Source organism: Plodia interpunctella, chromosome 19 (genome assembly GCF_027563975.2).
Source record: "Plodia interpunctella isolate USDA-ARS_2022_Savannah chromosome 19, ilPloInte3.2, whole genome shotgun sequence".
In the NCBI taxonomy this organism is placed as follows: domain Eukaryota; kingdom Metazoa; phylum Arthropoda; class Insecta; order Lepidoptera; family Pyralidae; genus Plodia; species Plodia interpunctella.
This window is the reverse complement of record NC_071312.1, coordinates 109,637-125,339: the sequence shown is the minus strand read 5'-3', so window position 1 is coordinate 125,339 and position 15,703 is coordinate 109,637. Positions and strand designations below refer to the sequence as shown.

At 39.8% G+C, this 15,703-nt stretch overlaps 2 protein-coding genes across 8 annotated transcripts in view; one reads left to right on the top strand and one right to left on the bottom strand.

The window, feature by feature from the left end:
• LOC128678082 (uncharacterized) overlaps positions 1 to 15,703 on the top strand; it is a 32,443-nt gene that overhangs the window by 3,377 nt on the left and 13,363 nt on the right. For 3 of the 6 annotated variants that reach the window (XM_053759375.2, XM_053759373.2, XM_053759374.2), the window contains exon 2: positions 6 to 711. In XM_053759375.2, coding sequence (XP_053615350.1) covers positions 114 to 711 — 598 coding nt within the window. In that variant the 5' untranslated portion in view covers positions 6 to 113. Of the gene's footprint in view, positions 1 to 5; positions 712 to 10,882; positions 11,241 to 14,942; positions 15,324 to 15,703 lie in introns of those variants that run through there. The other 3 variants (XM_064436574.1, XM_053759376.2, XM_053759378.2) reach the window with 3 other exon arrangements.
• On the bottom strand, positions 757 to 7,711 carry LOC128678083 (uncharacterized). Of its 2 annotated transcripts, none has more exons than XM_053759381.2 (5): positions 6,819 to 7,711; positions 6,360 to 6,525; positions 5,122 to 5,263; positions 3,800 to 4,179; positions 757 to 3,331 (listed from the first exon to the last, which is right to left on the bottom strand). In XM_053759381.2, exons 2-5 carry the CDS (start codon positions 6,414 to 6,416, stop codon positions 3,191 to 3,193), a joined length of 720 nt encoding a protein of 239 aa, XP_053615356.1. In that variant the 5' UTR covers positions 6,417 to 6,525; positions 6,819 to 7,711; the 3' UTR covers positions 757 to 3,190. The 2 variants fall into 2 exon arrangements, with proteins under 2 accessions (XP_053615356.1, XP_053615355.1); XM_053759380.2 differs by having other exon boundaries at positions 3,800 to 4,185; positions 6,819 to 7,697.

Sequence of the window (15,703 nt, the reverse complement as noted above, 5' to 3'; positions counted from 1 at the left end):
TGCAGGCGCGGCCGCTGTGCCTGTTCTACTTCACGCACCCGTTCGGTGTGCTGTCGCCGGAGCCGCCCCTGGTCGCCGCGGCGCCCGCTCACGTCGCGCGCGCCTACGTCAACATGCAGCCCGTCTCGCCCTTCTTCTGGAACTCCACCGACGAGTACAACACCAACTCCACCTCCGACGTCGCTCCTGCCGCCCCGACACGCCTCAACTACGATCTAGGAAAGGCCACCGTGCACAAAAACCCAGTGAACATAGTGAGCGTGGCGCGGACTCGAAAGTGTACAATAGACCTTGGTGCGACTCGTGATACAATCTCATCATCTTTGTTCTCGAGCGATGTCTGGTTCAGCTCGGGATCGAGCTCTCGGAGTTTCGAGTACTCGCGGCGAGTAATTCCCTACCACCGCATTCTTCCACCTCTTCAACTACCGCCTCCAAGAGACTCGTCATTTGATAGTTCGGATGACGTGTGGCCAAGCAAATGCATAAACCCTGAAAAGTTTTCTCTACCGCCTATCGAGTTGCCAGTGTCGAAAAGTACTAGTTCCGGAGTAATGGCAAGGAACAATAGAGCAGTTAGTGCAGTGTCGAGTGCGGATAGCAGTGTGCGTGTGCGATGTCGGCGGAGGCTGGGTGTGGTAAAACACCGGCGCACGCGGCTCAGCGGCGTGCGGCGGCTGCTGACCTGCCTCACCAGGCGCACGCTCAGAGGTTAGTGTGGCTTTGCTTTATTGTCCAAATAATAACAATTACTAATCAGGTTTTTGTACCCTATTTATTATTATCAAAATAAAAATAAAATGTCTTCATTCAACTTGTATGATATTAGGATCTATACCTACATCACTTACTGACGTCAAAATATGTACTTAAAACTAAAGTCTTACATTTACTTAAAATGTAAAAAAAATGGCTTATTCAATAAATTATTGAACATTATCAAAAATAAATTATTATCAATCATCAATCAATCTAGTATAGTATAAAAAACTCTTGCGTTACTGAGTGAGTGACTCACTAACAGACAACGTACAGCCGAATTACTGGGCGTAGGAAGTAATTTGGCTTGTAGGTCTGGGGAATGTTTTTGGAAATTCTGCCCCGAAGGGGGTGAAAGAGGTGAAAACCTTTTATATGAAAGTTCCACACCGTTGAAGTTAGTGCTTTGAAAATTTGGATATTGATTGTTTACAACAAATTAATGTATACTATACATGTTTCAGATTTTTCTGAAAATTCACCCTCAACCCCTTCAAAAGGGACCCCTCTTTTTTCACCCGCAATTTAAAGCTTTTTGAGTTTTCTATTCTCATGCCTTACATACAATATTATTCGATCAAAGTGTCTTCAAATTAATGGTTCTCACTAGTGTCCTTGTCTGTAAAGATCGTATTGAACCACCTCTAGCTATATCCACGCTGAGTGTTTCCTTATACCGGCCCCACACGAGTTTACGTTCGAAACCACCACATCTGGCGGTGCGTTCGTACTGCATACATTCTGATTAGTCAGAGACTGTAATTCGTGTTATAAATTGTAATTATTAAAATTTCATCTTATTTGATTCTAATTAAGTACATTTAAATACAATTCGTTTACGTAAACTAAATTTCCATTGTAACTCTCTCAGGCATTTCAAACATTCTCTGTGCGAATAAACAGGTTTGATTAGGACCCGTCGGACCGGCCTCGGCCCTTGCAAACCCCCCTATCAAGGGGCTCCAGTTTCGGTGCATTCACGAAGTTCACGCAGCGCGACCGCGCCGCCCGCTGGATGTGGGTCACCTGATTCCTAACTCATTCCATGGTTTCATTGATTTAATAATCATATCTACGCGTGAATCCAACAACATGTAGCCAGGGTGTAGGGAGGGTTTTGGCGGTTCAAGCCATCCCCCGAACAGTTAAAATATAATTTTAGACATTCATAAAATTAAAATAAAGAGAAGCGTGCGGGATACCTATATCATTCATTACTATTCCTACACTTAAATATGTGGTTTGCTTCCCTCACTGTTTTACTGTTTTTTAAACCCCATAGGTAGGTTCCCTACCTACATTAATAGAACGTTATTTTTTTTTATTATCTCAAAGAAGAATTTTCCATTTTCATAATAATCATTTTCTAATTAATGCATTTCTTATGGTATTTCACATTATATTAGCGAAAATTTGTAACAAAGTGTATGTTACACACACTTGCTCACAAGGTCCTTACATATAAAATTGGTGTTTTGTATGGAAGGAACAAAGCACCGGTTGTTGTGCAGTGTGTGGTTTAGCGTTGTCGTGAAGCAGCAGCGGCGTAGAGTGATTGACCAGCCTCGGTTGTTTAGCAGCCAGCTTTTCCATGATGGTTTGCAATTTCTTACAATAGACGTCTGCCTGCCGTAATCGTCGGGTCAGGTTTGAGTAAACTGTAATGAACGACCCCGGAACTAGTCCACCAAACGCTTACAAGTAACTTTTTTTGGGTCAATTATCGCTTAGGGCAGGATTTGGCTGGCTTGCCAGGGTCCAGCCATTATGATGAGGGCTTCCGATTATCGTAGAGAATCCACTTTTAATCACAGATTTAAATCCCCTTTGCCGGTTTGCTTCACTCAATTCGTCGAGCTTTCTTCTTGCCACGCACGGGGTTGTTCTGCAGGTTGAAATTTCCAGAACGAAAACGTTGGAACAAAAATCGTTGCACTGTATTTTCTTTAGCGCTACTCGATCGCCATTGTCCATTTCCGCAGCACTGATGCCACGGTGGAACTCGTACTCGTAAACGTCATAGCTGTATAAATTTTGTATTTGGAATTCCTAACCAATGAGAGAGAACGCTAATTTTATTTGTAATGACCTACTTAATATGAAATTTAGCATAGTTATTCTATAGTCTACGAATCACAGCGATCAACGATCAAATCACAGAGAGTAATTTTTGTTTTGACTTCTTCACATCACTTAGTTTCGAAACACGAAAGTGGTCTAAACCAAATGTTGTCCATTCATATAATTATATTCCCGTGAGAACGATATTTTCATTGTCTCTGGCCTCTTACATTACTTTCGTCTCTCGCCTTCCTTACGCAGTTGTGATCGACGCTCTGTCCTCGTCCCCTGAGACGGTATCTCTCAGCACTGCTCTGGCTAGTTAGTACCCAATTATGTGTGTATGCCTACACACAATATTGGGTGGTTTTTACTCCGTGCTGTCTGAATCCTCTATGGCCTGCCCGAGCGTCTCAAGCTTCACGTCCACAAGCGCACGCGCCGGCACCAGCTGCTCGTAGCTCAGCTCGAGCGCGCTGGCCGTGCTGTTCTCCTTTACTGATTTTATCACCTGCAACGGAAAATACCGAGAATTATGTGAATTATGAGAGTTATGTCTTTTACTGCTGTGAGTTGTATTAACTGACTCTCGCCATAATATTTTAGACATAAAGCGATACATTGCTTTCTATCTTTTGAAAAAAAAACAGTGTACGAGTAATGTAATAAACATAAAAGGTTCAACTTATCCGATTATTTTAGCTAAAAATTCTTACATAATAATATAAATGCGATAGTAAGTTTGTTTGTAATCTCTTTACGCTCTCTACTTAACCAATCTTCTTGAAATTTTGCATACATATAATATGTAGATTGAGGTTTTTATCCCTGTGGACTTTTATCCCGGAAAAATAATTATTCCCGTTGAAAATTTACTCTGGCGAAGCCGCGAGCAACAGCAACAACAGCAGTGAAATAAAATGTATAATTAAGAGGTTTAGATTTGTGATATTTGTAAAGTTTCGGTCAAGTTACTTACCTTCAGTATCTCCATCTTCGCAGTTAACTTTTCATCTTCATTCATCCTTTTAAATGAAGGAATCAATGACATCAAGAAATGTTTGTCCTCGTCAATTTCGCCAAAATCATTAGCGCCAAAGAAGGATGGCCCTTCTGTTCGCGATCTCTTACTGGAGCTCGGCTGCCAGACGAGATCGCACGGGTTGGACGCAGAGGTTTGTGATGCCGGAGAACTAGACCCCTCACAGTCGTCATCGCCCATGTGTGGAAGTAGAAATGACATATGTTTGAAGTACACGTATTGCTTCTTTTTTATGCTCGCGCCTTCGCGGATCTTCTTTTGGACTTCTAACTGCCTTTTGAAAGTATCGCGGAGGTTGCGCCATTTCTTCATTAAGCCTGAAACTGTTTATTTAAAAAGTGTCATTTATATTACACATAGAGGCCCGACCCGGGTCCATATGTAACGCCTAAAGGTTTAGTTTTTGTCTGTGTAAAATTTCATAATAAAAATGTCTGTGTAAAATTTCAAATAATTTTTGAGTTTATTCATTAGAAACAACAATACAAATCTTTATAATATTAGTATGGATAGTATGGTATGGACTATACATATACTATTCTGGCAAAAGTATTAACAGTACATCTCATTTCTAGTCTTGTTCTCAGTTCTAATACAGGTTCATTAACATTTAAAGATGAATAATGTCATTGATGAAAGGTACCCTATGTCCTTCTGCATAGTCTTAATTATACATACAGGGTGATTATGGGAGTAACTCCAAGTTAGTTACGATGGACGAGAGAGACCTCAACCGAAAGTTCGCTAATAGACTCGACGCTTTGTAAACATCGATACGTTTCACATAAGAAAGCGTACGCATTCACGTCAGAACACCGGTGTTGGTGGGGCCAGAAACACTATACAAAATTAAATACCTAAGTTGTGGAAAATAAATAAATTGTTTTTCAGTATCGACTGAGCATGTAGATAAATAATGCCAATGTATAACAAATCATCTTCACGCGTAGGTATACAGGGGTATACTCGTGAAGAGGTAACGAACAAACGAACGAACGAATAAACAAACTTTCGCATTTATAATATTAGTTTGGGATTACTATCGAACTTCATATTATATTGGAAATAATTAGTCGAGATGGTATTTAAATCAGTTATTGAAATAGCCTTTTATATTTTATACCTATAATTTTAATTAGGTACTTACATTATTGACTGAATCTACCAGTGGGTCAGAGCTCTCAACTGAGAAGCTCCGGCGAGTAACTCAGTCGTTACTCTTTTGAGAATGATCCATGGTAAAATAAATGATGACCTACCCCTGTCCTCCCTGGTGCGGGCAGAGCAAAGGTCCCAGTCGGGAAAGAGGCTCTGTGCGACGTCGGCCCAGATGCGGTGCTTGTGATGCGCGCTGGCGACCTCCGCGTTGTCGCGCGAGTACAGCGCCGGTCGCTGCTGCACCTTAAATTTTCATTCCTTTTTAGGGTTCTGTCTTCTGTCTGTCCAACCTTCACAGCTAGTTTTCTCCGAAACTACTAAACCGTTTGAGTTCAAAGGTGCTCATATGTATGTAAGTACATGTGCTCTAAACACTGAGACACACTGTCAAATACTCTCTCTCTCTCTCATCTGAGCGTGTTTCCGGTTTCTTCCTCTGCCGTTGAGCGTCGGAGTCCACTCAGTGTCAAATACATACGGGTATATAATCTAGAGAAAAGTGAAAAATCGTTATCGTCACAAACTGACACCAACCGTACCTCCGCAAGCGGACTAAGACTTCTAATGGGATCTCCTGTGATCTACAAGACTATCGTAGCGGTGGTGGTGTAACCATTAAGACTCAATCTGTCTTATATGTATAGTAGTTTTCATCGTCCACCACTTGCTTCCGGTGAAGGAAATCTTTATTTTCCAAAGAGTTTTCCTTCCTTCTTACAGATGTTCCCGGTTGCGTTCGAGGAAGATTCGGCTGTAATTTTACAACCAGCCGCTTGCCTGACATCAATCCTCCTTGAGAATGCTATTGTTGCCTATCAGCTGCCTAGGCTGTATATCCCTTAGTCGCCTCGCACGACATCCACTGGAGGGTTTGCCGTGGTCCTATTCTAGGGCGGAACCACACACCAAGTGTTCCGGTGAAGGAAAATATCGTGAGGAAACCTGCACTCTATTTTGATTATCAACTTGTGTGTGAAATCGAGAATGCAATGGCATACAACTCCATTAATTATACCAAGAAAATCGTTGTGTGTGTTTCATTCCACGTAACGATCACGACCCTCAGCTGTGAGGAATACCACTATAAAGTGACAAGACGAAAGGTACGCCTAGCAAATTCAAAATTATAGAACGAACTAAACGCTTCACCACACCACAATCTTTCCTTCACACAGGTCAATTACCTAACAAACATGGGTCATAATACAATATATTACTACCTAGGTACTTACTGTACCAAATGTCTTTACAACAACAGTTCGGGTGTCAGGAAATTTATGGAAATCTTAAATGTTGTATTATCGTAGGTACCTATCAAAATAGTAGATCTAGCATTTACCTCCTGAATCAGAGCCAGCGGGTGGATCTCCTCCAGTATTTTCTGTCTGCTTGACATCTTCACCTCATACAAAATTTGTTAAGGTATTTATTTGTATCCCCAAGCGTAGTACCACGGATTCGACGCGACGAATCGTAAAATCGTTCTGGGTAACCACGTGCTATCCCTACATGAGATTATGCGAGGTCAGGTCAGTGCGACTAGTCTACCTATTTTCATAAATTATTTAAATTCTATTAAATTTATGTTTTTCTCCTCTCACGCAGATTGTAAAAGACAATCAAGGGAAAACATCATACCTAACTGGTGATTGCTCTCTTAGGCGATAGCTCAAAATACAGTAGATACTATAACAACTTATCACTATTTCAGAATGTCATCTACCTATGTAATGTTAGGTTTCTATCTAAATCTGGCCTTCGGGTTTCGCTTCTGTACCAGGAGTCTCAGTATACGTACCCAGTGGGGGATAAAAGGTGTTAGTACTCTATCAATATCTCATTGATTCTGAACTTCAGTAAAACACGCACGGCACAAGGCATAGCGGTGAATAATGTACTTCTTGGCCCACAGCCGCCCGAGAGGCCACATGACGTTTTACGATGACGTCACCGATGAACAACAACATAGACACGCACACGTTGACACTTAGTTGTTAAACCAATCCCTTGATGCATCTTTTAAATTACGATTAGGGCCCTGAAGAATTCCTTTATGAAGATTCAATTATTTTGTCGTAGGTACACTAATTCGTTTATCAATCGCGATGTCTGACCGACCGATGCGACGCGAGCCGCGGTTAAGCACAGCAGTGAAGTGCGGAGTAGGAGCGGGAGAGCGGTCACAGCGAGGCGCGACGCTACGCGGCGGAACGTGCCGATGCGGTGTGCGAGACGAGGACTGATATACAGACAGCCAGCTACATGCCTCTCGCTTGCACACTTCGCAAGGTCACGTTTTTTGGGTTCAGTGTGGTTTGGTTCCGAGCGGTCGTTGATTGTTACTGTGTTTATGTTGGCTGTGTCAATACAATTGCAATAGCTAGTGCAATAGACAATAAAAAAAAATATTGCTTAAAATAATCGTGGCCACACGGCCACAGCAAAATATGAATACTTAATTCTTAGAATATAAAAGTACCTAAACTATACTTAAATAGATTTCAAAATAACTATAAGTATAGTTAAGTAACTAGGTAGGCTATAAATCTATAACTGTTGACCTAGTTGCTGGTGACTCATCATACCCTATTTCATAAGATCGCTAGAGGGACCTAAAAGTTGCAATTTTTAACGATCTCTTGTAAAAGTCTCCTTCGTTCTGATGTCTGTATGAAATTTTGTCGTAACTCCACGCACGTCAGTGTCAAAACTTATAGCTAAGCAACGCAGCTACAACGCACTACGTCGTCGACTGAGCAATGAGGCATGGTGCCCCACCTCATATATCATATATCCCACACCTCATAGGTGTGGGATTCACCAGATTTGAGAGATATTATTCAATTTGTAACTTTGTAGGAGTGGTAGGTTAGGTAAGTACCTAACCTACCACTCCTACAAAGTTACAAATGTTACAGATTTGGGAGATATTATTCAATATTCAATTTGTACTGTAGGTTAAGCAGAACCTAAGTAGGTTAGGCAGAACTTTGTAGGTAGACCGTAATAATGTGTGGGTTATGTATCTCCACTTTTCCAACCAGTCCTCCAGTGCCCCCACGCTTCTCACAGGACATAAATAATCTCGAATTAAGTCAGTCAGAATTACAAAAGTACGCATAAAGTACCTACCTACCTAAACTTAACCATGTTTATCAATTCATTGAATCACAATAATATCACGGCGACGCCTGCAAGGTCGTAGAAACGTTAGCTTTATTAAATAAATTGAGAGCTATACATAATAAGGTACCGACTTAGACATGTTCCTACCTACTTCATGAGCTAGCAAGTAAAATGACTATTTCAATCACTTCACTCCCGAGCCACGCCGAGCACCCCATTATCCACTTTGTGGCGGCGGAAGCGCTTCATCTTAGAAGTCATCTAATTCATGGGCACCGACGTTTGAGGCCCTAAAGACACTGGTTTAGTAGTAAACTTTCTAGATTCGCCGACATATGTTTCGACATCGGGCGATTTAACGACCTTACCACGACTCGTTCAATCGACCGATGTCGAAATATTATGTCGGAGAATCGTTCATCGATGAACGGTTCGTATATGAAACGAACGGTTTCAAACTTCGACGCAATGGGGACTTTTTAGATTGCCTCGAAACCATTGTTTAGTTTTAAGTCATATATTTTACAACTCAAAGTTTTTTCATAATCGATTATTAGCTATTTACACGCGGCTTCGCCCGCTTAATTGTCCTCGGGACCAGTTTTTTCTTCTTTTTAAAAAAATGTCCATAGCGCATTTTAAAATGTGCCATAGTGGTTTTATTGCAAACGTTTTTATTAGCATTTAGCGCCAGTGCCTTAAAATAGCAAAGTTACTAGTTGTTCGTCGCCAACTTAAGACCTTGCGAACACAATAATTTTTTAATGGGTTTTTACATACATACAAAAATTTATTTTTGCCCCAAGTAGAATGTTAGACCTCGCTCCACTCGCTCGGTCAATTATAAACTCATTGTTATTGGAGAGCTTTTCAAAAAGCAAAGAGTAGTACAAACCTAATTTATTGAGGAGTTCATTAAACCGATTGGTCATCGCGTTCGCAAGCAGTCCGCCCCCGACATAGCGTGCGCGCTAGTTCTACTCTGCCGCCTCTACGTGAGCTAACGGTAAGCGAGCTAACGTGGAGGTACACCTTGCTGGCTCGTTCCGAGCTACAACGAGATGTACAATGTTATAATTAATGGCCAGCAAAAAGCGAAGAAACTCCTGACCTACTTCATGTCTGACATTTCAATAATTTCCAATTAATAACCCAAGACAGAACTTCATGCTTGAGTTAACGAAATACCTAATATAAATGATTTCATTAAAGTAGATGCAGCTAAGACATTTATAAAATAACAATATGTGCAGTAACTATATCGCTATATCTATCGTGTATAAAATATAAAATGAGCTTTTAGTAGAAGTATATACGAGTAGCATCAATGTCAGGGACGCATGGCCGCAGCACTTGCTTTATTCAAGAGTTGACGACCAATGTCCAAGGTAGGTAAAGTCTCATGTCCTTATGGTAGGGATACGTAAAAGTGTTTAGTTATGTTATGTTTCGAGTATTCGTAAATCACTAATTCCTTAATTGATGATTCATCATAATCTACCTGCCTCTATCTATTTTGCTTGGTTATCAAGACTATGCAATAATCGAACACAATCTTTACTATACGGAATTAATATTACAGAATTACACGCATAATAATTTACAACATTCTAGAATTCATGAGTCTCTGAGCTTATTTATGATGAAACCTAGATTTTTTACCTATAGGTATCTACTCGTAAGGGTATTTTACCCTAATGAATCGGTACCCTAATGAATTAGATAAAGATAGCAATATATTAATTCAATATCAGTATTCCGCTTGACTGCAGGCGCGCTTCTGATAATATCGTCATAACTTTTAAATGGTTCAAAAAGCAAAATTCATTTATAATAAGTACCTACTTGTAGTGAAAAACTTGTGCATTTTAATAAGGATTCAATTCAAAGTTGTAGTGAATACTAGTAGTCCTTGTAGTAATAATAGTGAAACACACGTGGTTGCCTAAGTAATGATCTTAATTAATTTTTAAAGTATAAAAATAGAAGTTACACTTAGTAGCTAAAACAGAAAGCTAGACTAAGGATATAAGTAGTAGATATTATTCAATAGATCTACTTTTTCCCACAAAAACCATTCGTGCGAGCGCGAAAATTGTGAATATTTAAAAACGAATACCGAATTTGTTGCCCCATTATCTTAAACATTATATTGACAGATCCTACATACGTTACAAACATGTGTTACAAACATACACAAAAAAAATATATTTTTGAAAAGTTGATTTGAAGAAAATACCTAATAAGTGTGGATTTAGACAGTGTAGTGTAGAGCGCCTCTATACATCCGGCGCAACGTTGTTTGGATTGTGGACACAGAAGTCAATGGAGAGAACTCGTATCGACACAGAAAGAAACAGCACAGTAAGTTCCTACCTATTTCTATCGCCGCGATCAGGGAATACCTGGCGTTAGATTCGTAGAGCACAACGCTTCAGCTGACGTGCAATTCGAGAAAAAGATGGCTTTAGCCACAGCAACACGGTGACTTGTCAATCTTCATACTCGACCCAATAAATCATTACAAGCTTTTATTTTTGAACTACATAAATGATTGCGTTGGTGCTGGTTGCGCATGTACCTATAATTACATCGTATTACTAGCATATGTAACCACTTGAATATGCACTTAAGTATAATAATTATGTGCAACTTGCTGCTCATAATAAATTGTATGTGATGAGCAAGTTCTGCAGCCTCCTGACCACTGCACCGCGACACGGCGTCACTTCCGAGAACACACTTCGTGGTGTGGAAGTGGAGTGGCTTCTCGCCGCGCCGCAGTAGTTCGCGGGCGCCGACGCGCGCAGCACGACACGATCGCTCAGTTAGAGCCCCCGCGGCTGAACTGACTCGACCAAACTATCGGATATACACTTCTAGTGTTCCAAACTTTTTGCCAGGATCCCGAAGCTGACTCGCGTTTTGTAAAATCCCATTTGGGAGCGAACGCGAATTAACTCCGGATCTCGGGCTCGCCGCCGACTTAAAAGCTGAATCGCTGCCGTCGGCCCGAGCACCACCAACCACCACCAACCACCATCGACCATCATCGCCAACTAGCAGGCGCTGTTCCACCGCCGCATGTAATAAAGTTGGTATTGATTTTTACTTTTAAGACTTATTTTTCAATGTTTCCTTGGCTTATTAAAACTATCGCGTTGACAATTAAAAGAATTTGCATTTATAATAATACCAATGCCACAAAATTTATAGTGATTTCTATAATGTATAACGGAAATGTATGTAATCCGTCATTTTATACAATTCCTGAAAAATGTATGTACCTAACTCCTAATATCACACGGAAATGTGTAAAATAAATTAAGTATGTTACACACATGGGTATCCTAGGAAATCTATAAATTTCCTAAATAGCAATCGGAAACGTAAAACATTTAAGATAGGTATAGTATAGGCTACCTACCTACGCTTAAATAACAGTCTGATTAGGTACCTAACTACATACCTAATAAAAGTTTAACTTTATAATACTATACTACTATACTTGATTTTATGATAAATGACAGTTGATTTGGAAGCTTTAATTATTAATATAATATGAAGATATTATATACCTATTTATTTTAACAATGTGTTTTATTACCGAAAGCGTTATTTTATACATTTCCTAGTAGGATATTGGAAGTGTACACAATTCCTACGAAATGTATACATTCCCAGGATATGTACGTACCTATTAAATAATGCTTAAAGCGATATTTTATACACATCCTAAGTAGCGTCGGAATTGTAGACGTATAAGTACTTTCCTAGGAGTTGCATACAATTCTTAGATTTCACACATTTCCGGTAACATATCTATAATCTAAGATCATACATTAGTATGATCGTGCTTGTTATTTGATGAAAAGTGTTGCATTGTTGGGTAAACAAATAAAACTTAATATAAAATAAGTAGGCAGTATTGAGTGATTTATGTGGCCATTCCCTAGCAAACCATTCTTATCAATTGTAAGATATTCGTTATAAGAGATTTGATGAACCAATGAAAATTCCTGCCAAGTTATCTAATTAGGTATTATAGGTGCTTACGTGCATTTTCAAGTGTTTACATACCTACCTAGGTACCTGTGCTAGAAATACGATGTCCGAATGATGCAGTTGCAGTTAATTTCACAAGCGTTTGAACGCGGCGGTTCCCTATTTTTATGCATACAATTTTTTGTCATAATTTAACTATAAGTAGCATATACATTAGCCTAAACTATAATTATGCTTATTGAAAAGGTATGCCAAAAATCAAGTATGTCAAAATATTATTATGTCAAAAAAATATATGCCTAATTCGTTATGGTAAATTAAATTAGATCAAAAAAATTATGCTAAAAACAGGGATTTCGACCGCGGCGTGTAGCGTTTCATTCGTGTCTGGCATTTTTTAAAATAAAGAATCACTTTTTAAAATTAAACATTTATAAAATTAACATTGTACCAGTACTTATTTATAAAATAGGATAATTAAATTGATTACTGTGTATGTTACAATTTAATAAACACTAATGAGAGCCCGCGGCGGAGTTCAAAACGCTCGTGAAATTCACCCACCTACCTTACTACATAAACAAATACCTATAAAGTAGATTTTTTTAATTTTTTTAATTAATTTTTTAAATTAACTAAGATATTCTTGAAATAGATGGAACATTTTTGATAAACTAAGTGAAATACAAATAAATTAGCTTAGGTACCCAATAAAAAATCGGTTCATTTGTTTCTCGTGTACGATTTCAAAGATTTACCTACACATTAAGACAGTTTAGTTCCGGCCGAGCGACCCTGGCTGCAGCGCGCAATGCCGACCACTTCATGTCAAACTCATTTGTTACTGATCTGCAGCCAACACGCCCCCCCCTTCCCACCTCCCCCTCAGCCAGGAAGCAAGCGAGTTCGGATTAATTACAGTAGGTAATGCAATTATTGCAATTCGAGATAAAATTGATATATTTGGCGGCGGCCGTGGAGGCGATGATTCGCGGAAACAATCACAATTTTCTTTTACACTTTTTAAGGCATGATTGTATTCAGATTGACAGAGTTCAGGGCCATCGCAGTGTCAAAGACAGCCACCTTTTGCAGTGAGAACCGTGTAATCTCACATAGAGCGGGCTTGATTTACATTAACACGTGACATTTCGCATCGTACATATTTACCAGGGTGTGACCTACTGACGTAACTCACATTTATTAACTGAGCCTTATGATTAAGAGCCCAAACTAGTAGGTGTGTGTTCTAGTAATTATTTTATCCACAGTCGATCACCGTAGCAGTGTGTGGTGTCGCGCCTGCGATAATAAATTAGGGTAAATAAGAGTTGGATGCAACATTTGGTTAAAGTAAGATTTAATTGTAAAATAAATATTGTTTTTATTTACTTAAAAAAATGTAATTCTTGAAATACCTACAACTAGATACAAATACAACTACAACACTGCGTCACGTGTACGCGATGCTAGTTCATTGTAGTATACCCACTCGCTACACTGATGAAGCTGATCTGGCCCCAGATTAAAAATAAATGAAATTTAGAACACTGATTTTTGAAATAAAATAAGATATGCTTACTTATTCTCGTTTAGGTCGAACTAGGTCCAAATAAGGCTGTGAAGTTGATCTCACACTAGTGCTCCATTGCCAGTACGTTGCCATGGCCACGGAGACACAGATCGTGGATCTCGTAAATCAAGTATACATACTCGCGATGCGTGGAGTGTGCTTATGTGGAATTAAAAAAACTGGTACAACCATACGAGGCGCTCAAATTATGTTGCATAAACAAAAATACTTTTTATTTGTTCGAGAGAGTGACGAGATCGTATCTTCGAGAGCATCGCACGGGCTGTAACGCTGTTATACGCCGAAAATTCCATAGGTATTATGATTTAGTTTTCATTCTCATCAATTTTTTTGGACTTTCATATCGGAACTGGTTGGACATTAAAGTTACCAAAACAAACAGCAAGCCCTGAAGATTGTAGAACAAGCAGAGCATCATGGTAACAAACAGGAGTGTAAGCTGGACAATTAGTGCAGTTAGCACGTTTTCTCATCAACACGCGGCGCGACGTGGCTGTGTAACTAACAAGCGTGTGTAACGATCACTGACAGCCATACAACACAATCATAATAAAAGTTTATTGATATGAGTTTATGTTCCAATAACGGCAGAAATGATTGGAATTTATCCATGGTAAAAATATTGAAGGCGATTTTGTAAAGAGCACTGACTTTTCTGTAGCTGATGATGATTCTGGAAAATCTAAGCAACTCTAGCGTCACTATGTTTTGTAAGATTGTATGCACAGGTGTGAGGTTATATATTTAATATGCTTTGAATTAATCCCAGAGCAATCCAATGTATCGCAATGTTGATGGCGGCTGGGCGGAGAGCCGGTGAAACAAGATGGAAATGAGTGTCGGCGCGCACTATCACTATGTGACAAAAAGCTTAGTGGCTCTGGGGTTACAATTATATAGTTCTACTAGCTGCGCCCCGGGGCTTTGCTCACGTGGAAATTTCGGGTTATATTCTACTCGTGAACCTAATTTCATAACAATCGGCTCAGTAGATTTTGCGTGAAAGAGTAACAAACATACATATATATACACATCCTCACAACTTTCGCATTTATAATACTAGTTTTAGCGTGGTTGGCAACAAATGGCTCAAGAGACACCTTTGGAAGATAAAAGGGGAGGCCTTTACCCAGCAGCAAAAAAAAGTAATGAGCGCTAATATTAAAGGCGTGTTGAGTCATTCATTGTAAATGACCTATTTATCATCAGTTCTTTATTATTTCTCGAAATGGGTTTTTCAATGGGTTTTCTGTTCTTTCTTATCCTGCTAAGAGTCGTAATTTTATTTTCCGTGTGTTTATGTCAATATCTTGTTCCGTCGCGGCCGCAGTAGCTCGTTTGCGAGTTAATTTAGTTCCGCGGAGGCCGACCCCGCGGTGACTCATAAATAAAACCCAGGCTTCACTGCGGTTACAATTTACAAGCTTTTATTTAGTTGTTCATCGGGACAATGGACGTGCGACGTGTGGGGCTCGCGGCGTTCGTCAAGCGCGCGCAGCGCGTGTTGCGACCTCGCGACATCTCCCGCATGGCCCATATGTTCTTGTTCCTTTTTGTAAACTGATTCAGATGGTTTTGGTACGTTCAATATCCATATTTGCACTTTTTTATGTGCTACAAACTACTGATTAGTTTTGGATCCGTACTTATTTGTGGAAACAATAATGGGTTAAAGGAAGATAAATTCCTCCACGGGAAATAGGTATTACTATAGTTGGCACTTGGTAGGTACTAGACTAGTAGTAACACTTAATAGCCTATTACTTAAGTGTCGGTTCTTATTTATTTGCACTGCGTCAACCAAGCTTCGTTCCAAATATTAGCATAGGTAATATAATAATGGTGCGTGGTGGTGGCGGTGGCGGTGTGCGTAGCACACGGCGCTGGTGGCGGCGAGCGAGTGACCCCGCGACCTCGCGACCCCGCATCGATCTCGCCTCAACCAGTTCCTTCAGCCA

What these genes read in the sequence shown, in the direction of transcription:
- LOC128678083 (XM_053759380.2), bottom strand. Translation starts at nt 6,416, where the DNA reads ATGTCAAGCAGACAGAAAATACTGGAGGAGATCCACCCGCTGGCTCTG. An exon ending in CCGCACCAGGGAGGACAGGG is followed by an intron (nt 4,186 to 5,121) that starts GTAGGTCATCAT and finishes TTAAATAAACAG; the next exon opens with TTTCAGGCTTAATGAAGAAA. An exon ending in CGAAGATGGAGATACTGAAG is followed by an intron (nt 3,332 to 3,799) that starts GTAAGTAACTTG and finishes TTTCCGTTGCAG; the next exon opens with GTGATAAAATCAGTAAAGGA.